This window comes from Macaca fascicularis, chromosome 2 (assembly GCF_037993035.2).
Source record: "Macaca fascicularis isolate 582-1 chromosome 2, T2T-MFA8v1.1".
NCBI classification, from domain to species: domain Eukaryota; kingdom Metazoa; phylum Chordata; class Mammalia; order Primates; family Cercopithecidae; genus Macaca; species Macaca fascicularis.
Window position 1 is genome coordinate 44684462 of NC_088376.1, and position 23032 is coordinate 44707493.

Below are 23032 nucleotides of genomic sequence, written 5' to 3' on the forward strand. Positions count from 1 at the left end.
TTCCCTCTTTTTGACACTATTCCAAATTTCTGCATGATGTATTCAAGGGACACTGACTCCACCCCCAAGGTCAAGATTAGATCCTGTTGGGCTTGACTCAATCAACACATTCCATCTGTCTGGTCTTTAATGATTAGTTTAGGATGAACACACTAACCAAGTCAGGGCAGTGCTCACACCTGTAATCCCAGCACTTTGGGATGCTGATGAAAGATGATCACTTGAGGCCAGGAGTCCGAGACCAGCCTAGGCGACATAGCAAGATCCCATCTCTACAAAATAAAATTAAAATTAAAAATTAACCAGGTGTGGAGGTATGCACCTGGACTCAAGAGACTCAAGAAAGACTCTTGAGTCAAGAGACCCCTTGAGCCCAGGAGGCTGAGGCTGCAGTGAGCCATGATGGCACCACTGCCCTCCATCTTGGGTGACACAACAAAACTCTGCCTCAAAAAAAATTTTTTTAAGCTATTGATTATGCTAAGTCTCTCTTTTCTATTGGATTTGAACCTGAAAGCATGGAGGCTCTGAAGCTTCTGGAAATTAACCCTGAGGTGATAAAAACCAATAAATGGAAAGCAGGAGTTCAGGATTTGTTCATATCATTGGGGCGTTGGATCAAAACTTTCCTGAAGCCAGTAACCTCTAGAGTTTTCAGCAATATTCATCCCTGTAAATTTCCCCCTTTTTTTTTTTTTTTCTGAGATGGAGTCTCACTCTGTCACCCAGGCTGGAGTGTAGTTGGTGTGATCTTGGCTCACTGCAACCTCTGCCTCCCAGGCTCAAGCAATTCTCCTGCCTCAGCCTCCCAAGCAGCTGGGATTATAGGCACCTGTCACCATGCCCAACTAATTTTTTTTTTTTTTTTGTATTTTTAGTAGCGACAGAGTTTCACCATGTTGGCCAGGCTGGTCTCAAACTCCTGACCTCAAGTGATCCGCCTGCCTCAATCTCCCAAAGTCCTGGGATTACATGCATGAGCCACCATGCCCAGCTGATTCCCTTATTGTATAAGTCAATTTAATTCTGCTTTCTGTTTTCTGCTATGGAAAAATAATTGACTAATACAAGCTTATGTGATTTGCAGGTAGTTGAAACATAATATGTATTCATGGATATTTCCTAACTCCCAAACCAACATTTAAACAAAAGATAATTTTCCTCATAATATTCCTAGTAAGGTAGAGTTATGTACTTGTATACAATGCATTAGAGATAGTGATTTATGTAAAAGTAATTAAGCTATGATCTTAGAGTGAGTCAGTTGCAACACAATAACTAGAATCAAGGAACTTGAATTCCCATGCCCCTGGAGACATTATCAAGTCTCTTAGGAAATATTGTTGTGATATTGCCTAGACATTTAAAATTTCCCTCATGTTCCTCATAATAAGATTGTGAAAGGTAGTTCCTGTTTAAAAGAACGTAGTCACTTCTCTGACACAATTATTTTCCGCTAAAAACAAAAAGTCAACCTGAAAGGAAAATGAATTATTTAAATAATGTTAAGTCAGTTATTTCTCTTTTTTTTACCCCAAGCCAAACTGTATCCAGCTTTATTAAAGATACTTTCCATAAACAATCATGGTATTTCAGGCAGGACCTAGGCAGACAATCGTTACCAGTATACAACTTTCTTGGGTTTTTTTCTTTTTTTTTTTTTTGAGACAGAGTCTCCCTCTGTCACCCAGGCTGGAGTACAGTGGCACAGTGGCGTGATCTTGGCTCACTGCAACCCTCCGCCTCCCGGGTTCAAGTGTTTCCCCTGCCTCAGCCTCCAGAGTAGCTGGGATTACAGGCGCCTGCCACCACACCCAGCTAATTTTTTTTATTTTTAGTAGAGACGAAGTTTCACCATATTAGCCAGGATGGTCTCGATCTCCTGACCTTGTGATCCGCCCACCTCAGCCTTCCAAAGTGCTGAGATTACAGGTGGGAGCCACCGCGCCCGGCCTATAACAACTTTCAAACTCCCTTCTTTAATGGATTACCAAAAATCAGGAAGCCACTATAAAACCCAATGAAGTCTTCATCCGATGCTCTGAACAGGAAGAGTATAGAGTGAGGGTTGACATTTCACGTTTAGCATGTTGTTTAAGAACTTTTCAGGAGCCAATCCTGACTTTCAGAAAGTGAAATGCAAATGGCAGAATTTATCTGAAGATCCACAATCTAGACGTGGAACCACTGCTCTTTTGAGGGGTGCCATCTCAGTGGCATCACCGGAAAGTCCAGATTGCCTGACACACTGGTAAACAATGACTGGGGGTCAGGTCTCAACAGATGTCTGGGTTTAGGGGAGTTAAGCCTGTGCTGAAAGGTGGCAAGGGAGAAGAGGATATAAAAACGAATTTGTTTTTCCATACCACAAGGCTTTTGTGCCAAGGGGCCATGTGTGTCAAAGTCAGGGAATCCCTCCTCCTGGGAGCCAAGAGGAAGTCTCTCAAAACTAGGAGGGAAAGGTGTTTTCCCCACATCAATCCAGCTTCAGCGACATTCTGTTAGGGACATATGCCCCACCCCCTTAAAACAACAATGAAGTGTTCTGTGTGCTCACAACAAAGTTTTTTTTTTTTTTTTTTTTTTTTTTTAAAAAAAGGTAAAACAGAATTATGCATTTTTTATAAAACTTGATTAAAAAAATAGTATTTCAAGCTGTATGGTCACCAGAAGTACACAGTTATCAAAAATGCAGACACTTCACTTGGCATCTCCAGCACTTTCAGCTTTCTGTGCCTGGTCTGTTTGGGCATCTCCATTTTTTGCAGGGTTATTCCCCTCCTTGCCAGGATCAGCTTTTCCCTTTTTCCCTTTGGGTACCTTCTCTCCCTTCTTTGCAGGGGCCTTTTTAGGCTTGGGCTCTGGCTTTGGAGGAGCAGGTTTAGCAGACAGCCTCGCAGATCTTCTTTGTGGTTCATCCTTCACCTTGGCTTCATCTCCTTTAACATCCCCTCCAGCCTTTCTCTTGGGCATGGTGGCAGCATTGGCAGGACAGGCGCAGGGCGCGGGATGCAGCGGGTCGTGAGCTTTGGTTGGTCTGGGGGGTCATTCTCCGCTCTTCACACTGCTCCATCGGTTATTTCTAAATAAAATCAGATAACACAATCCTAGCAACTAGGAAATTGAATTCAAATTTTGAATTGCTCCAACTTTCCGCTGAGCATTGTCTAGCAGACACACCAGAAGCCCATGACTTGTTGGAATAGAAGGAATGAGTTCCGATCACTGTGTGTGAGCCATCTTTGTTCACATAAAGATGGGATGCGAAAGACAGGTCCTACTTTTCTTTTAGGCAACATTTCCTTATTCATAGAAGGATGCCCTAGACTTCAAGATATGGGAAGTATTTTCTTTACCTTCATTATCCCAGACCAATGAAGGGCTTTTAAAATCATAGACTATTAAAGAATCATGATCGACCAGGCACTTTGGGAGGCCAAGGCAGGTGGATCACTTGAGCTCAGGAATTCAAGACCACCCTGGGCAACAAGGCAAGATCCCCATCTCTACAAAAAAAAAAAAAAAAAAAAAAAATTAGCCAGGTCTGGTGGTGTACACCTGTAGTCCCAGCTACTTGGGAGGCTGAGGTGGGAGGATCACTGGAGCCTGGGAAGTTGAGGCTGCAATCTGCTGTGATCGTGCCACTGCACTCCAGTCTGGACAATAGTGTGAGACCCTGTCTCACAAAAAAAAAAAAAAAAAAAATCATGATTTTTCAGGTTTACAAAAGTACATTTTAGACTTTTTTTTTGGTTTTTTTTTTTTTTTCAGATGGAGTTTCATTCTGTCACCCAGGCTTGTGCAATCTTGGCTCAAAAAACAAAATCAAAAACAAACAATGATGAAGCATAAGACATCATTCTTTGATCTGCTTTGCCCTTTCAGAAGGAAATTCTTTCTGGCCCATCTTGAACATCTGCATCCTAGGTTCAAGTGGTTCTCCTGCCTCAGCCTCCCCAGCAGCTGGGATTACAGGGGCCTGCCACCACGCCCAGCTAATTTTTGTATTTTTAGTAGAAATGGAGTTTTGCCATGTTGGCCAATTTGGTCTGGAACTCCTGACTTCAGATGTTCAGCCCACGTCACCCTCCCAAAGTTCTGGGATTACAGGCATGAGCCACTGCGTCCAGATAATTTTTTAAAGTACTGATATTTAATGTATGGAGAGTTTGAAAATTTTGATCGAATTTGATAGTGAGTTTCTGAGTTAAAGAAATGGCACGGTACATGGGCATATTGCATGATGGTGAGGTTAAAAATAGAAAAAGAAAAAAAAAAAGCACAGAATAACAGAAAGAAAGCCCCACTAGGAGCTGAGCTCTGGTCTCATTTTATGCATCTCATTGAATTTCTGTGTAGACTCAGTTTCTCAGTCCCTCTGGGCCTCAGTTTCCTCATCCATGAACAGGGGGGCTTAAGCCAACTCATCTGGAGGGACCCTTCCCTGAAGATCTAGGAGTGGATAAGACATGCTTAACCTACTACCATGTTAAGAATCATAATGTGAATGAAAAGCTACACATCCTTGGTAGCTTTTCTTCATGAGAAATAAATTGTTCTTCATGATGACAATCAGAAATAAATTGTCGAGTTTAGGATGATAAGACTTATGAAGGATTCTTGAGTAGGGAATCAAATGCCTCATATTTGGCAGGAGCATTTGAGTTTTATCCAAAAAAAAAAAAAAAGAAATTTTTTGTTTCTTTTTTTGAGACAGAGTCTCACTCTGTCACCCAGGCTGGAGTGCAGTGGCACAATCTCAGCTCACTACAACCTCGCCTCCCAGATTCAAGTGATTCTCCTGCTCAGGCTCCCGAGTAGCTGGGATAACAGGTGCACTCCACCACACTCAGCTAATTTTGTATTTTTATTAGAGGCAGGGTTTCACCATGTTGGCCAGGCTGGTCTTGAACTCCCAACCTCAGGTGATCCACCACCCCCCCAGCCTTCCAAAGTGCTAGGATTACAGGCGTGAGCCACTGTGCCCGGCCCTAGGGCTATTTTGAGACTCAAATACCTTCAAGGTGCTGTAAAACATTGATAAATCTCAAGAGGCAACTTAAATAAGGAAAAACAAAATTAAAAACAAACAATGATGAAGCATAAGACATCATTCTTTGGTCTGCTTTGTCCTTCCAGAAGGAAATTCTTTCTGGCCCATCTTGAGTCAGTGCTCTTCACAAAAGAAGTATATAGAAAAACTGTAGTATGTATTATTTCAGAATATTACAGGTCCAAGGGGCCTGACAATTTAATAGATACCTTCATTTTAAATTTCACTTTTGAGGCTGGGCGCAGTGGCTCACACCTTTAATCCTAGCACTTTAGGAGGCCCAGGCGGGCGGATCACAAGGTCAAGAGATTGAGACCATCCTAGCCAACATGGTGAAACCCCATCTCTACTAAAAATACAAAAATTAGGAGTTCAAGACCATCTTGGGCAACATAGTGAGACCTCATCACTGAAAAAAAAAAAAAGTATAAATGAAGCCAAAAACAAAACTGGGCATGGTGGCGCATGCCTGTAGTCCCAGCTACTCGGGAGGCTGAGGCAGGAGAATCGCTTGAACACAGGAGGCAGAGGTTGCAGTGAGCTGAGATCACACCACTGCACTCCAGCCTGGCGACAGAGCAAGACTCTACCTCAAAAAAATTAAAAAATAAATAATAAATAAATAAACAAATTCACATTTGAGGGAGGCTGTGCAAGCCTACTCTGGCTCAGGAAGCTACTCGATAATAATAAATAATAATAATATTTCAAATTTGAGTTAAATTTGCAGATTGTTCTGTAACTGACATATTAATCAAAAGTAAATCAAAACTCACTGGAGATTGATATCTTAGTCCCTTCTATAATTAAAAATAATTTTGTGTTTTTGACACAACTCTGTGGGGTTTAAAAATTATATTTTTAGTTAGATGGAAAAATCAATATAAAATACTAAGTATATAGTATACAAGAGTCCATAGCTACTGTGGTTTTGGCTTCATTCATACTTTTTTTTCAGTGATGAGGTCTCACTATGTTGCCGAGGCTGGTCTTGAACTCCTGCGCTCAAGCAATCCTCCTGCCTCAGCCTCTCAAAGTGCTAGAATTATAGACATGAACCACCGTGCCTGGCCCCATTTATACTTTTTAATGAGAAGAGCATACAATAAGTTGAATGATATGAAATTGCTATCTTCATAGGTCAAAATTTCATTTGGTTTCACCTAGTAGCTAGTAACTCAGTTTATTTAAATTTTCTTATCCTGTTACTAAATAACTTAATTTTTCTTTCTTTTTTTTTTTTTGGCTGGAGTGCGATGCTGTGATATCAGCTCACCTCAACCTCCGCCTCCCAGGTTTGTGCAATTCTGCTGCCTCAGCCTCCTAAGTAGCTGGGGTTACAGCCCACCACCACGCCTGGCTAATTTTTTGTTTGTTTTTGTTTTGAGACAGAGTTTTGCTCTGTTGCCCAGGCTGGAGTGCAGTGGCATGACCTCCACTCACTGCAACCTCCACCTCCTGGGTTCAAGTGATTCTCCTGCCTCAACCTCCTGAGTAGCGGGGATAACAGGCGCCTGCCACCACATCAGACTGATTTTTGTACTTTTAGTAGAGATGGGGTTTCACCATGTTGGCCAGGCTGGTCTTGAACTCCTAACCTCAGGTGATCCTCCCACCTCAGCCTCCCAAAGTACTGGGATTACAAGCGTGAACTTAAATCTTTAAGGAGGAAAAAAATATGCAGTTAGGAATTGTGGGGCTCAGAGTTCATAATAGGAGGAGCCAGCTTAAGTCCATTTTTCCCAACCACTTTACTTAAACCATCAAAGTAATACAACATATACATAATTAAAAAAAAATCAAAGTACAAAAGGACTAAGAATGAAAAGTACTTATATCCTGCCTATATCCCCCAGAAAAATATCCAAGATCTTTCAATCCTTTCCAGTTTTATTTCATCTGCTCTCTCTTTGGCTCTAAGCAACATGCTTATATACCTATTTTTCTATTAGTCAATTCCAAGCACTATTAAGTCTCTGTTATGATAAATGAGCTATTTGTGTATTGTTCCACTTTATCCTCCATTTATATTTTGTTAATCATAGTACTATTTCGTTATTCTGTTGGTGATATTTACAATTTTAAAACTTTTACTTCCAGCTCCACCATCTTATTTATTTGAGACAGAGTCTCTCTCTGTTGCCCTGGCTGGAGTGTGGTAGTGCCATCTCAGCTCACTGCAGCCTCTGCTTCCCAGGTTCAAGTGATTCTCCTGCCTCAGCTTCTGAGTAGGTGGGATCACAGGTGTGCACCACCACACAGGGCTAATTTTTGCATTTTTAGTAGAGACGGGATTTCATCACGTTAGCCAGGCTGGTCTCGAACTCCCGGCCTCAAGTGATCCACCTGCCTTGGCCTCCCAAAGTGTTAGAATTATAGGCGTGAGCCACTACGCCTGGCCCCGTCTTTAAATAGGATCTCTAAACTCCTTATTATGTATGAAAAAGAAATGAACATTTCCACATCTTCCTTCAACTCTCACTTCTCTATAGACCTCCTGCCTCTGTCAGCTCCACCAGTACTTTTGTATTGTCAGAGTTTATAACATGGACATTTTGCTGTATGACTGGTCATTCTGCTGATCCTAAGTATTTAAAGTCAATAAACTGCAATTATATTGTTTTGATTATGTAAATAGGATTCACTGCAGAACAAAGTGCATCAGTTAGAAAAGGTAAATCTCTATCAGTAATCTATGCCACTAGAAAGAGGATGCATCAAACACCAGGGCTGAATGATTACATCTTCAAACACTCAATTAATGTGCTTTATATCTGTAACATAGTTTTCTGCTGTTTTTCATTGCTTTTCCTTTTGCTTCTTAACAAAAGCAGCACATGCCTTCATCATAGGACTAAATTTATCCAGGATCTTAATCCCACGCTCCGTGGCACGGACTCCACTTTCTGCTTGCAGGCATTGTTCTCTGTTGGAAACCAGTTGCTCGCTTGGCCTGCCAGACAGCTGTCATTCTAGGCCTGCCTGACATTGCACTCCTGGGTTAGGACTAGTTTTTCTTGGATCCCAAGTTTTTCTCATTCTTGGATTCCTTTGCCTTTTTACTGGCCCACTCTTAATTGATTTTTTTTTTTTTTTTCAGAAAAACTTTATGAGACATGAGTTTCCTAAGTTCTGACATGTCTGAATATGTGTGGCAGCTTGACTGGATATGGTATTCTGAGACTTATTCCTCTAAAGGCGGCACTCCACTGTCTTCTGGCCCTGAGTGTAATGGGAAGACTGGTGCTGTTCAGACATTTGTTCTGTTGTAGTTGGCCTGTTGTTTGTTCTCTGGAAGCCTTCGGGATCTTCTATTAGTATTTTCTGTACTGTAAAATCAAAAGGTTATGGTTAAGTATGGGTCTATTTTTATTTCTTATGCCTGGCACCAGCATACATTTTCAGGCTGAAGACTCCTGTCCTTATCTCTGGGGAACTTTCTTCTATTATTTCTCTCATTATATTCTCCCCTGAATTTTCTTGTCTTTCTTCTGAAAACATACAAAGTGTCAATCCAGGAACTATTAGTTGAACAGCATCCTTCCTGGATTAACCCTGTATGTGTTTGGACTTCTAAAAATATTCTCATTTCCTTTTATCTTTCTGCTTTATGCTTTAGGAGATTCCATGGACCTCTCTGTTCAGTCCTTATATTGATTTTTTAATTTTAGCAACTATATTTTTAAATTCCAATAATTTTCTTCATGTCACTGATTGTGCCTAATATATATATGTATGTATATATATGAGTGTGTATATAGATACAGACATACATATCTATATGTTGATTACAGATATATAATCAACTTATCTTACGGATAAAGTAACTTCTTAAATTTTCCTGCGGTCACTATTTAGAATACAAGAACAATTCTCTTATGTCCCCAGAATTATCTGTTTCCTATGACGTCAGCTTTTTAAAATATCTCCTTTTAAAAGTGTTAAATTTATACCCTCTTTTTATTTTTGAGACCATCTCACTCTCAGCTCACTGCAACCTCTGCCTCCTGGGTTCAAGTGATTCTTGTGTTTCAGTCTCTCAAGTAGCTGGGATTCCAAGCATGCACCACTACGCCCAGCCAAATTTATACCTTCTTTTGGTTATTTTTTCAAATAAAAGAACCACGAAAATGTGTATCAGGAAAATTGGCCATCCTTTGTCCCCAATATCTTTTTCACATCTGCTCCAATTTTTAAAAGCATTCTATTATGAAAAATTTCAAGCATATACAAAGCAAACACAGTATAATGAACCTCATGTACCCATCACCTGTTGATCTAAAAGGAAGACGCTTAGGCAAAATTAATATAGAGAGTTTATTTAGGCCAAGGTTGAGAAGTGCAGCCCAGGACACATTTCCAGGTTGCCTTGGCGAGTGCTCCAGGGAACAAAAGAGAGGCTTAAGTTTTTAAAGAAAAAAGGATGAATCAGGAGAAAAGGACAACTGCAAAAGTTGTTCATCAGGAATTCACTGGTTTACAGAAATGAAGTGGCTTCAAGAGATAATGATTTAGTTCAAGGAGGAGTTTCATTCCATGGATTTAATTTCAATGACTCTCTGGGCCTGATAATTTAAAGGGGCTAGTCTTCCTCAGATAAAAAGCTGCTTTTTGGCCAGGCACAGTGGCTCACACTTGTAATTCCATATTTAGGGAAGTCAACTCAAGAGGATCGCTTGAAGTGAAGCCAGAAGTTCAAGACCAGCCTGGACAATGTAGTGAGATTCCCATCTCTACCAAAACAAAATAAAAATTAGCCAAATGTGGCCAGGCCTGGTGGCTCACGCCTGTACTCCCAGCACTTTAGGAGGCCAAAGTGGGCGAATCATGAGGTCAGGAGGTCGTAGGAGTTCGAGACCAGCCTGGCCAGCAGAGTGAAACCCCGTCTCTACTAAAAATACAAAAATTAGCTGGGCATGGTGGCGCGCACTTGTAGTCCCAGCTACTCAGGAGGCTGCAGCAGGAGAATCAATTGATCAATTGAACCTGGGAGATGGAGGTTGTGGTGAGCCGAGATTGAACCCCTGCTCTCCAGCCTGGACAACAAAGGGAGACTCCATCTCAAAATAATAATAATAATAATAATAATAATTAGCCAGATATGGTGGCATGCCTGTAGTCCTAGCTACTCAAGAGCCTGAAGCAAGAGAATCATTTGAGTATAGGAAGTGGAGGCTACAGTGAGCTATGATTGCACCACCGCACTCCAGCCTGGGAAACAGGGCAAGACCCTGTCTCAAAAAAAAGTTACTTCTTTTTTTTTCCACACACCCAGCTTCAGTAACTCAACATTCTGCTTTTTTTTTTTTTTTGAGATGGAGTCTTGCTCTGTCACCCAGGCTGGAATGCAGTGGCATGATCTAGGCTCACGGCAACCTCCGCCTCCTGGTTCAAGCAATTCTGCCTCAACCTCCGAAGTAGCTGGGATTACAGGCGCCCCCCACTGTGACTGGCTAATTTTTGTATTTTTAGTAGAGACGGGGTTTCATCATGTTGGCCAGGCTGGTCTTGAACTCCTGACCTCATGATCCGCCCTCCTCAGCCTCCCAAAGTGCTGGGATTACAGGCATGAGCCACCTCGCCTGGCCTACTGTGGTGGTATTAATAGTATTAGGTGGTGGAGGAGAGGTGGGTATTTGAATCCAGGTGCTGTCATTTGCTAGCTTCTTAACCATGGATGAGTTAATTTCTCTAATTTCAGTAATTGTAATTAGAGAATTAATTACAAAATTAATTACCATTTTGTAAATGCAGTTCCCTCATTTACAAAATTAGGGAAACAGTACCTCCTAATTAAGGTATTTGTAAAGATTGAGAAATAAATCACACTATGCAAGTAGTACGGAGCCCAGGACTTAGTTAATTATTTATAAGAGATCTTTATTATTACTGTGGAATTCCTAAGTATCCTCTACAGGTAGGGCTGTCAGATTTAGCAAATAAAAATACAAGATAGGCTGGGCGCAGTGGCTCATGCCTATAATCCCAGGACTTTGGGAGGCTGAGACAGGTGGATCACCTGAGGTCAGGAGTTTGAGACCAGCCCGGACAACATGGTGAAACCCTGTCTCTACTAATAATACAAAAATTAGCCAAGTGTGGTGGCACACACTTGTAATCCCAGCTACTCTGGAAGCTGAGGCAGGAGAATCGCTTGAATCCAGGAGGCAGAGGTTGCAGTGAGCTGAGATCGCACCATTGCACTCCAGCCTGGGAGACAAGATTGAAACTCCGTCTCCAAAAAAACAAAAACAAAAACAAGATTTCTAGTTAAATTTGAATTTCAAACAGACAAGAATAATTGTGGCGGAGTAGCTATGTCCCAGATATTGCATGGAATGTATACCAAAAAAATATCCATCATCTATCTGGACTTAAATTTAGGTGGGCACTCTGTATTTTATCTAGCAAAGTAACTTCTCCTTCAAAGGAGAAACTTAGAGTAAAATAAACTGACAGAGAATGTAACTGTAATTAAATTTTATATTTCATCTGCTCATACTTGGTAGGCCAGTGGTTCTCAGTACACACAGGATTTTCTCTTCCAGGTAATGCTCAACTTACCATATATCAGAGAAATAAATAGTTTCCATGTTTTGGAGTAGAATGTAAAAATGTCACCAAACTGAAATCTGTTGGATCTAGTTACTATACTGAACTAGTCATGCGTTTCAAAACTGCTCACTGAATTATATATTTCTATTTAAATCCTTATTTGGAAAACCACAAAGCACTAAATATGAAAGTCATATTAATGACCATTAAACATATACAAACTACAGGCTGGGCGTGGTGGCTCATGCCTGTAATCCCAGCACTTTGGAAGGCCGAGCTGGGCGGATCACCTGAGGTCAAGAGTTCAAAACCAGCCTGGCCAACATGGTGAAACCCCATCTCTACTAAAAAATACAAAAATTAGCTGGACGTGGTGGCTTGCGTCTGTAATCCCAACTACTTGGGAGGGTGAAGCAGGAGAATTGCTTGAACCCGGGAGGCGGAGGTTGCAGTGAGCCAAGATCCGAGCCACTGCACTCCAACCTGGGACAAGAGCAAGACTCCGTCTCAAAAAATAAATAAATAAACACATACAAACTACAAATCCTTGACAGCAGCCAATCTGTTTGAAACACTATTTCATAATATTCTTCTTTACCACTTTTTCTTTGTGTGCCAGGTAATTAGTTATCAAAGCACGCTTATTATTAGCACACACACATACATGCACACACATAATGTAAATGAAGTGGACAGGTTTTGTTTCATTCTAAATATCTTCCATTTTACCTGAATGTAAAAGCCTGTTATGAACTCTACCAGTATTTTAGGTCTCCTCTAACCTGTAGTTATATTTGTAATGAGTTGAAAATAGTTAACTACTGCCATGTTTTGTTTTTGTTTTTGTTTTTTGTTTTTTTTTTTTGAGGCGGAGTTTCACTCTATCGCCCATGCTGGAGTACAGTGGCGGAATCTCGGCTCACTGGCTCACTGCAAGCTCCGCCTCCCGGGTTCACGCCTTTCTCCTGCCTCAGCCTCCCGAGCCACCCGGACTATAGGCGCCAGCCACCACCCCCGGCTAATTTTTTTTGTATTTTTAGTAGAGAGGGGGTTTCACCGTGTTAGCCAGGATGGTCTCGATCTCCTGACCTCGTGATCCGCCTGCCTCGGCCTCCCAAAGTGCTGGGATTATAGGCGTGAGCCACCGCGCCCGGCAACTACTTCCATTCTTTAGTTCTTTCAATCTTGCCTATGATTTAAAGAAGTGCATTCCAGTCTGCTTGCATGGTGCTTTGCTATTTCTAATACTGATTTCATGCCAAACTCTCCAAAATGCTTCTACAAATCTTTTGGTGTCATTAGCTCAAAAGGTAAATGGATTTTGGTTATTTTCAATGTCATAATTATAAATTTAGCTTCTCAAGCGTGAAAAAAAGCACTTCATAGTAATGTATTTTACCACTTTTCCATTTGTGGGAGATATAATTCATTATTTCTTGCTTTGGTAAGAAAAATGAGGAAAAAGAAAAATTTATCCATTTGCAGGCTGTTTAAACTTCCAGAGAGATTATAATTCATCATTCCAAACAATAAGCTGGCTGTTACATTTCTCCATAATTTTTATTTGCTAATAAAACGGAGGCAGCGCTTTTTTTCTAAAGATAAAATAAAATAAAAATAAATAAAAACAACAACAGACCCCCCCCCGCCCCACCCCGTACCTTCTGTGCAAATTCCTATTAAGTCATTCATCCTGTCAGTGAGTCTGAGGGCCCCGTACTCGTCAGCTCCATCTTGCGGAGGAAAACGCTATCGGCACCCTCAGCTCCGCCCAAGGGCCGCGATCTCTACAGGGGAGATGAAAAGCCGGCGACGCTACACAGGCGTGGACCCTCCACGAGTGTCCATTTCCTGTGGGTTAAGAGTGGGAGCGTCTGGGCAAAAGCTGGGAGCTTTCAGTTGCCAGGGCCCTTGGGAAAGCACGTATTTAGATTTCATTGATAAATTCAAGTGAATCCGGAGAAAAATTATACTCCATTCACTGGCATATTTAGAACGGAATTCCCATTGACCCGAGGCTCCCGGTTGAATCCTTTAAAGGAGCCAAGCGAGGACGTTCTCGGAACAGCAGTGCACCGTGTACACGGTGGGAGCCCCGCGCGATCGCCCGCAGAGCGTCCTGTAGGAACGTCACAGAGCCCAGAGAGCGTCCTGTAGGAACGTCACAGAGCCCAGAGAACGCCTGGGGACGGTCGGGGAGGCAGTTCGGGGAGGGGACGGTTAAGTTCCCTCGAAGAGGACGCCGCGGGCCGACTGGAGTCTTTTTCGTGCTCTCCGCGCCCGCCCGCCGCGGGTAGCATCTTCTCAGCGCCCCGGCGCCCAGGAACGCCCAGGAAACCCAGTCCTCCTCCTAAGCAACCTGCGGCGCGGGGACGCCCGCCTTTGCTATTGTTCTAAAAGTGCGTGCGACTAAACCTTCAGATTTTTAGACGTACTTCTCGCTTCCTCTGACCCGGGCTGAGGGAGCCCCCGAGGCTACTGCGGGGCGGGGCCGGGGCCGGGGCCGGGGCGGGGTGGGGCGTCCTAGCCGCCTCAGGCAGCGCCCCGGCCGCGGGCGGGAGGCGGCAGCGGCGCGGGCCGAGCGGCGCGAGGATTGGCTGCGGCAGGCGGAGACGTCAGGCTCCCGCGGCCCAAGCGGCCGCCCGGCGCGGCGCGGCGCAGTCGGCTCGAGTACTCCCAGTAACGAGGAGGTGTTCTCGGCCGTCCCACCCTCCCCTGCTGTCTCCGGGTTGCGCCGCCGGAGCCGGGACGCGCCTCCGCTGCCCTCGCCGCCTCCATCCCCGCGGCCGCAGCTCCCCTCGCCGTCCGCGCGCGCACCATGACGAAGAACGAGAAGAAGTCCCTCAACCAGAGCCTGGCGGAGTGGAAGCTCTTCATCTACAACCCGACCACCGGAGAGTTCCTGGGGCGCACCGCCAAGAGCTGGGGTGAGCGGGCGGCAGCTGGGCGTCCGGGGCCGGCCTCGGTCCCGCGGGCGCCAGGCGCGGTCGGGTGGGAACGGAAAGGCGGGAGGCGGCTCCCCACGCCGGGGCCCCAGACCGCTCGACCCTAACCCGGGCGGCGGCGGCGCAGTGCGGCCCCATTCATTGCTCTCCGGGCCGGCCGGACTGGCCGTCGCTCGCTCCCGAAGCAGCGGGGCCCTCGGGCAGCCCGGCCTGGCCGCGCCGGTTCCTGCCTCCCTGCCGGGAGCAGGGCGCACGTGCTGCCCGGGCCTCCCGCCCGGCGCGGCGCCGGAAGCCGGGGACCCCTGCCCAGAGCCGGGCCCCGAGCGTGCGGGAGCCGAGCCTCCGGGCCTCCTTTGTACGGAGCGCTCCGACCCGAGAGGCCCTGGCGGAGGCGCCCGGCCCGCTGAGCGGTTCGGTGAAGCCAGACCCTGCCCCACTCCAGGGGAGAGGAAATTTCCACTCCCGCCGCTATCTTGTGACTCGTCCACGCTGCCACCCCGACCGGTCGGAAGAGTGCGACAGAGTGTTAAGTGTGGGTGTGGGTTCCTTAAACGTGTAGCGGTGAGTTAATCACAGAAGTACATTGTACGAGAAAATGCACTTGAATTTGGACAGTGAAAAGGTCCATAAAAAGGTTGTTTCCTCCCGGATTCCTTTTTAATTACAGAGATTTTCTTCCTTACAAATTTGCTCCTTTGAGGAATGTAAATCCTGTCTGAACAACACAGGTTTTTGTTTTTGTTTTTTTTTCCTGTGTCTTCAAAACAGGAGAGTGATGGTTGTATGTCAGCAGCTTTTTTCTATGCGTGAGCTCTTTGTTTTAAAGTATTTAAACCATCTACCATGTAGAGTTGCTTTAGGGTGCCTTTTTTTTTCCTAAAATTGTATCAATATCTGAATGCAGGCTAGAGCTTTTTTTTTTTTTTTTTTTTTTTTTGGCCTTTATACTTAAGTAAACTAATTTTACCTTTTTAAAATCTTTTTGAAACATCTTTTGTTAGTGTGTCTTGAAAGACCATTTCTTTCTGAGTGAGAATAAATCTGGAGAGCTTAGAACTGTTTGGGCACAGCATTTTTAGGATAAGCATGGAGAAATAAGCTGTGACTCAGAAAATAAACTGTTGCTGCGGACTGAAGTGGACTCCTTCAGGGTGAAAAGGCGACTTGAAGTCTTATCACAAACTGAAAGGGGCCTTGGAGGATTTTTAGCCCAACCCCCACGTTAGAGAGATGAGAAAAAGGAGACCTAGAGAGGTTGTGATTTTTGCCTTGTGTAAAATTACATATGCCACAAAGCCAAGAAAAGAACCCAGTTCTCCTTTAATCCTAGTCCAGCGGTTGTATTATTTTACAGATGCCTTGCCTAACTGCATGGTAATCACTCAAGATTTTTATTTAAATTGCTGTCTTCTTTTGGGAACCCACTAGTGTGATGAAGAAATAAATCTTGCATCCAGACTTACATGGGAACAAAAGAACAAAGAACATTTATAAAGCTTCATTGCTTGTTTCTAGAGTGTACTAACTTTTTGCTGAAGAAACTTTTGAGTGGTGGAGAGGGATTAATTTTGATAGGCTACCTTCCTCCCTTTCTCCCTTCCCCAGTGCTTCCTCATTTCCAGAACAAAGTAACTCCACTTTGTGTTAGAATGACATTTCTTACTGCAGACAGTGCTCTTCAACCTTTGTATTATATGACCTAGGGTAGAGATTTTATTTTATTGGGTCAGTGCATTTAAATAGATAACATGTGCACAAATAAGTATAGGGCAATGTGTAAGGACTGTAAAAGTAGTACAAGTGAAGTTGGGATTCATTTTGGAAGGATTAAGCCAATCTCTTCAAAATCGATAAGTATTACTCTTATCAGTAAATTTTTTGTTTATTGTAATAATAGTAAGTCAATGAAGAATGGCATATATAGGTGAAAATTTACCATAATCCTGTCCCAGTATACGGATATCCCTCTAAGGATATGTGAGGGAGCCGTGAGAGGAGGCCGAAATCCATATTCAGGTTGCCAGGCTGTCTACCCTAGATCATGGTTGGGTCTGCCTAGAGAAGGGGCACGTTGTTCTAATTCTTGCAAAGAAAAGACAAGATCAGTTTGGAGAGCTCTGTGCCTCATCTGTCTGCCAGGAGGGGTGCCTTTTCTGATTCTCTCAAAGGGACTGTAGGGGCTTGTTGCCGGATCTCATCATACCTCAGAGATACTGTTAACATTCTGGTATATATCTTACTGAATTGTGTGTAATATTTGCTTTTTTTTTTCTTTTAACAAAAGGATCATAAAGTGTTGTTTCATATTCTGAGTATATTGTGGGCATCTTTCCATGTTACTAAAGATTTATTTTTAGAGAAACGTTTCCCTATATTCACCCTTTTCATGTACATTTTTGCAAATTTATTTCCTTGGTATATATTTATACCGATGGGATATCTAGGCCATTCATATGTACTTTTTACATTTTGAAAGTTTGTTTTCGTATGCCTTCCAGGAAGTTTCTAACAATTTATACTTCCAACGGTATGTAGCGGTGTCTCACACCTTCATCAGCACTGAGGCTATTTTTACCTGTGTTATCTCTTTTAAAACCTTAATTTTTTGGGCCGGGTGCGGTGGCTCACACCTGTAATCCCAGCACTTTGGGAGGCCGAGGTGGGTGGATCACTTGAGGTCAGGAGTTCGAGACCAGCCTGGCCAACATGGTGATACCCTGTCTCTACTAAAAATGAAAAAAGAAAAAAATAATAATAATATTAGCCAGCTGTGGTGCCGCCTGCCTGTAACCTCAGCTACTTGGGAGGCTGAGGCAGGAGAATTGCATGAACCCAGGAGGTGGAGGTTGCAGTGAGCTGAGATCTGCAGCACTGCACTCCAGCGTGGGTGACAAAGCAAGACTCAATCTCAAAAAAAAAAAAAATCTTACATTTTTTGGTAACAGCTTTTTTTTTTTTTAATAAAGAAAAACATCCTTTTGTTATTTTGTAAATTTTTTTTCTAGTTGTCTTTTTGACTTTGTTTTTTGAATCAAATTTTATGTAGGTGGTGGTGGTAAAAGATTATGTGTTTGTTGTAGGGGGTAGAAGAAAAAAAAAATTACATCTTTTTTGACCTTGTAAAGTTCCTAGGACTCCTGGTGTGTCTACCCCCAGGATTTTATCATTCATTTAAGATGTTTCCCGGTTTTGTTTTTAGACATTTAAGTCTTTAGTATGTTTGTCTCATTTTGATCTGAGGTTCCTCTCCAAGTGCATTGGATACGTTAAAAAGCACACATCTTTAAAAGGTAGTTGTGCTATTTACATTTTGGATAAAGTGAAAGTGTTGCATGTTACATTGCATTGCCTTATTTAAAACAGCTACATAAAGATTTTGAGTGGCCGCTTTATTGTGTATTTGGCGAATATCTTACAGGTGGTTACAGCAGTTTCAAAATGCTTATACATAAGTTACCTCATGTGATTTTCACAGTAACCTACAGCCAACTAGTTGGGTGATCCAAGTGTACTTAGCACTGCTTTTCAAAATGAAAAGTAAGTATACATCAGCAATAAATAGTTGCCATTTATGAATACACAGGACAAAGAAAATTGAGCACCTAGTGGCTGATGTTGCAAAATACTAATTAACTTAAGTTCATTGAATACAATTAGAGTCAAATTAATGAAGCTTATAGATTGTCCAGTGTTATTGAAACTACTAGTAGTGGGCCATGTGTTGCTATTAACATTTTTTTAAATGATGAAATAGAATAGTAAAAATGTTTATTTTACCTAATAGATTTATTCTAGCTTAAAAAAAAAAAGTGTTAGTTCATGAAACTTTTGTGTATTTTGCATATATAGATACCCCAATGTAAACTGTATTTGTTACTTTGGCTCATAGTCCAGAAACTCTTGAAAGCCACTAATCTAGCCCAGTGCCTTCGTTTTGTAGGTGGCAAAATTAAACCTGTGGGTCATGTGATTTGCCAAAATTCACTCAGGGAGTTAGGGATGAAATCCTTGGGGCTTCAGACTCCAGGGCCAGAGATTTTTTAAAAAAACAAAACAAGGCTGGATGTGGTGGCTCATGCCTGTAATACCAGCACTTAGGAAGCCGAGGCAGGCAGATCACCTGAGGTCAGAGTTTGAGACCAGCCTGGCCAACATGGCGAAATCCGTCTCTACTAAAAATACAAAAATTAGCCCGGCATGGTGGTGGGCGCCTGTAATCCCAACTACTCTGAAAGCTGAGGCAGGAGAATTGCTTGAACCCAGGAGGCAGAGGTTGCAGTGAGCCGAGATCGCGCCACTGCACTGCAGCCTGAGCTACAAGAGCGAGACTCCGTCTCCAAAAAAAAAAAAAAAGGAAAAACCAACTATGCCATGATGTGTTGTCATTTCATAACATCTACTTGTGAGCTTCTTCGGGGTTCATTATCTTTATTAAGGTGGTCTGTCAGTAAATGCTTTGTATTAACATTAACTTAAAACTCAAGTCACTGACTTCCAATCCTGGTCAGAATTCTGGACCAAAACTGTTAGCACCTATGTTTTGTTTGTGTGCCTTTTCTTTTACTGTAGGTCCATGAAGAGCCATTTTCTCAGTCACTTCTGGGTCATGGCTCAGTAATTGTTCTGCTTTGGAGATCAGACTTCATCCCATCTGGGGCGTCTGACAGTAGGGGAGAAGGCAGATGTTTGTTTTTCATTGTCACATAATTGTTGTAAGATGGTGTTCTTTGTCCTGTGGAGTGTGCCATTAACCCATTTATGCTGGAGGTTGCAATTTTTTGAATTTTTGCAATCAGACCTTGGCAATGATGTTGAGCAGTAGGATATAACTCCCACATGCTTAACGTTCCAATAATGGAACACAGGCATAAATAGAAGCTTTACAAACTTTACAAAAATGTGCATCACTGGGAAAGTAACAGGACTTACCTTACCCTGTGTGCCAGCTATAAATGCAGGCCAGGGCCGGGCGCGGTGGCTCACGCCTGTAATCCCAACACTTTGGGAGGCCGAGGCGGGTGGATCACAAGGTCAGGAGATCGAGACCACGGTGAAACCCCGTCTCTAAAAATACAAAAAATTAGCCGGGCGCGGTAGCGGGCGCCTGTAGTCCCAGCTACTCAGGAGGCTGAGGCAGGAGAATGGCGTGAACCCGGGAGGCGGAGCTTGCAGTGAGCCGAGATTGCACCTCTGCACTCCAGCCTGGGCGACAGAGCGAGACTCCCTCCCAAATAAATAAATAAATAAATAAATGCAGGCCAATGGTACATGTGATGGCAGCAGAAGAGCAGGGCAGGTACTGAGCCATCATCTAGCAGGAGAAAGTACCTCCTGAATTGTCCAGGAAGTAGTCCTGTGGTGGGAGGGAGAGAAAGGGTAAGTTTATGTGTTGTGTTATAATACCATTGTAATTATGGTAGTACGAGTGCTTTAAGATTATTAAAGAGCCTCTCCCCACCCCTGATGTAATTTGATTTCTTTGAAATTGACTTTTGGATTTATATCTATACAATTAAACTAGTTTTATTAAAAGAAGTCTTAAAAGCCCTCCTATCTGTAGTAACAACTTTAACATGATTTTGTCATCATTTAATTAAGGACCAGTCATTTAACACTGATTGTGAAATAGGAGGAAACACCCATTTAATCTTGAAAGATAAATTTATTATTTTCTAGTTTTGCATTCATTCTGTTGGTTTTGTAGAAAAGTCACCTGTAATCTTTAACCACTTAATATAACTACTGTTAACATTTTATGTCTTTTTCCTATGTATAAATAAGTTTTTAAAACATACCTGAATAAAGTTTTAAAATGCATAATTACATACCTGATCTTATCATTTAACATTTAAGGAGAATGGTCTTTATTCCTCTGCCTTTTTCCTAAATGTTGATGTGCTGGAGGTGTCCTTAGCTCTGTCACCTTTGTGGTGACCATATACACTTCCTGTTGAATTTATCTAAATTTCTCTGGTCTGGTGGCTTAGTTACTATCTCTGTTGGGACTCCCAAAGCTGCATATCTAATCATGATTTTTTTTTTTTTTGAGACGGAGTTTCGCTCTTGTTGCCCAGGCTGGAGTGCAATGGTGCGATCTCAGCTCACTGCAACCTCTGCCTCCCGGATTCAAGCGATTCTCCTGTCTTAGCCTCCCAAGTAGCTGGGATTACAGGCATGTGCCACCACGCCCAGCTAATTTTTGTGTTTTTAGTAGAAATGGGGTTTCTCCATGTTGGTCAGGCTGGTCTCAAACTCCCGACCTCAGGTGATCCGCAGGCCTTGGCCTCCCAACGTGCTAGGATTACAGGCGTGAGCCACCGCGCCCGGCCTCATATGACTTTTTAATGTTATAACCACTTGCCTATCAGAAATCTCCAGTTGGATGTTTCATAGTTATGTCTTCATGTAAATCTGTGGTGGTCGCAAGGGCTCCTTAGCGTGACATACAAACTCTTTAAAATCTCAGTGGCTTACTTCTCTCCTGTCATCTTTCTCTACCGTTCCACATCGTTATTTCCTACCCCTTCTGGGCCGTTTCCTAGCTTCGGGGCCTCTCATCCCCTTATTCCACGTTGGTCTGGCTACTCAGATGTCAGCTTTGATAGTCTGATCTCCAGAAAACGTCTTTGAACTCCTCTTTGCAGTAAGGCAGGGTGCAGTGGCTCTTGCCTGTAATCCCAGCACTTTAGGAAGCTGAGGTGGGCGGATCACTTGTGGCCAGGAGTTAGAAGTTGGCCTGGGCAACATGGTGAAACCCTGCCACTACTAAAAATACAAAAAATTAGCCAGGTGTGGTCACGTAGTGAATGTTTGCAATCAGACTTTGATGATGACCTGTAGTTGAGCTACACGGGAGGCTGAGGTGGGAGGATCACCTGAGTCCAGGAGGTCGAGGCTACAGTGAGCTGTAGTTGTGCCACTGCATTCCAGCCTGGGTGACAGAGTTAGCCTATCTAAAAGAAAGGTTAAGATTCAATAAAATAAAATAAATAAAAGCTTTTTCTATCATAGCATTTGTAACTTTATATGTTGTTGTCATTGCCTGTTTACTAGACTATAATCTTATTCGTGTCTTATTCCTCTTGGATTCTCTAACCCCTGGCCTGTTCTAGCACTTACTAGGAATGTAATACAAACTGGTTGAATGAATGAGCAGTAGTGTGAATGTTTCCATGAAGTTAGTCTTCTGCAGTATTGTTTTTAACATCTTCACAGCGTCTGGCGTACCATAGTATAATCGTCCCCTTAATTTTGGGGCATTTTCCTTTTTCTTTTGCTAGAGTACTGATGGGTTTTCATGGAAGTTCAGTGTTCAAAAGAAGCTTACTGATTTTTCCACTTAACTTTCTTATTGGAGACTCACCTGAGTTTGTGACATGCCTGGATTGTGCAACTGATAATAGTGACAGAACCAGGGCAAAATTTTATTTAGGTTTGCTTCCTGCTTTATTGCTCTTTTCAGCTTCTTATACTGCTTTTATGAGACCCTCATAAAGTCTTTTTGTCTTTTAACTTACCTGCTCTCAAATTTAATGGGAGTTTATTCAGTAGTGCCCTTCTTCCCTGATGGGGTGCTATTACTGATAGTATTTCTGAAAAATTTTTTTAATGCAATAACCTCCCACATACCTGTTTAAACTTTGTTACTGACTCATTTGTGGAACTTGCTCTTATTTGTGACTTCTCAGGATTTTGCTGGGGCGGTGGGTAAGATACGACTTCGGAAGTGACCTTCCTGCAAGGCATGGGGTACTTTTCTTTTGGTTTTAGCATGTTAGCAGTATCTGGCTCATAAAAAAGTGGCCCTTTACATACTCCTGCTCCCACTCCCTAGCTTTCTAACCATTCCTTTCCTGATTCCTCCCTGTTTGCTCTTCCTGTCTTCTAAATGTTTGTGATGGTTAATATTATTGAGTGTCAACTTGATTGGGTTGAAGGAAAGAGTATTGATCCTGCGTGTGTCTGTGAGGGTGTTGCCAAAGGAGATTAACATTTGAGTCAGTGGGCTGGGAAAGGCAGACCCACCCTTAATTGGGTGGGCACCATCTAATCAGCTGCTAGCGAATATAAAGCTGGCAGAAAAACTGGCCTAGCCTCCTAGCCTTCATCTTTCTTCCGTGCTGGATGTTTCCTGCCCTCAAACATCAGACTCCACGTTCTTTGGTTTTGAGACTCAGACTGGCTCTCCTTGCTCCTCAAGGAGATATATACATATCTCCTATTTAGTTCTGTCCCTCTAGGCCCTGACTAATACAATGTATATATCTCAGGTGCTGTCTTTGGCCTTGTTTTCTCTTCTTCTTTCCTGGCAATGTCATATAACAACTGCAAAGATCATACACAGATTTTACTTCTTGGTCGACATCTCTCTCAGGTTCCAGGCCCCTGTTTATTCTCAGTTGCTTTCTGCATATCCCACAAATCTGAGTGTGAGGCTTAGATGTCTTAACTAACTCTTATACCAGATAACATCATCTGG

General features: G+C 42.9%; 1 protein-coding gene, 1 long non-coding RNA gene and 1 pseudogene across 5 annotated transcripts in view; 1 reads left to right on the forward strand and 2 right to left on the reverse strand.

Annotated features, from left to right (window-relative positions):
• Positions 1-2573: 2573 nt before the first annotated feature.
• Positions 2574-3109, reverse strand: LOC141406867 (non-histone chromosomal protein HMG-17 pseudogene; annotated as a pseudogene).
• Positions 3110-6925: 3816 nt separating this feature from the next.
• LOC107128805 (uncharacterized) lies at positions 6926-14090 on the reverse strand. Its single transcript, XR_012430766.1, has 2 exons — positions 13270-14090; positions 6926-8382 (listed from the first exon to the last, which is right to left on the reverse strand). It is a non-coding gene; the product is annotated as an uncharacterized lncRNA (long non-coding RNA).
• Positions 14091-14267: 177 nt separating this feature from the next.
• The window catches only part of ATP1B3 (ATPase Na+/K+ transporting subunit beta 3), a 47798-nt gene continuing 39033 nt past the window's right edge, over positions 14268-23032 (forward strand). For all 4 annotated transcript variants that reach the window (XM_015444363.4, XM_074031213.1, XM_045386849.3 and 1 more), the window contains exon 1: positions 14268-14535. Coding sequence is in view for 2 of the 4 variants with exons in the window: in XM_045386849.3 (XP_045242784.2) it covers positions 14427-14535 (109 nt within the window). In the remaining 2 variants the exon portion in view is untranslated. The remainder of the gene's footprint in view (positions 14536-23032) is intronic.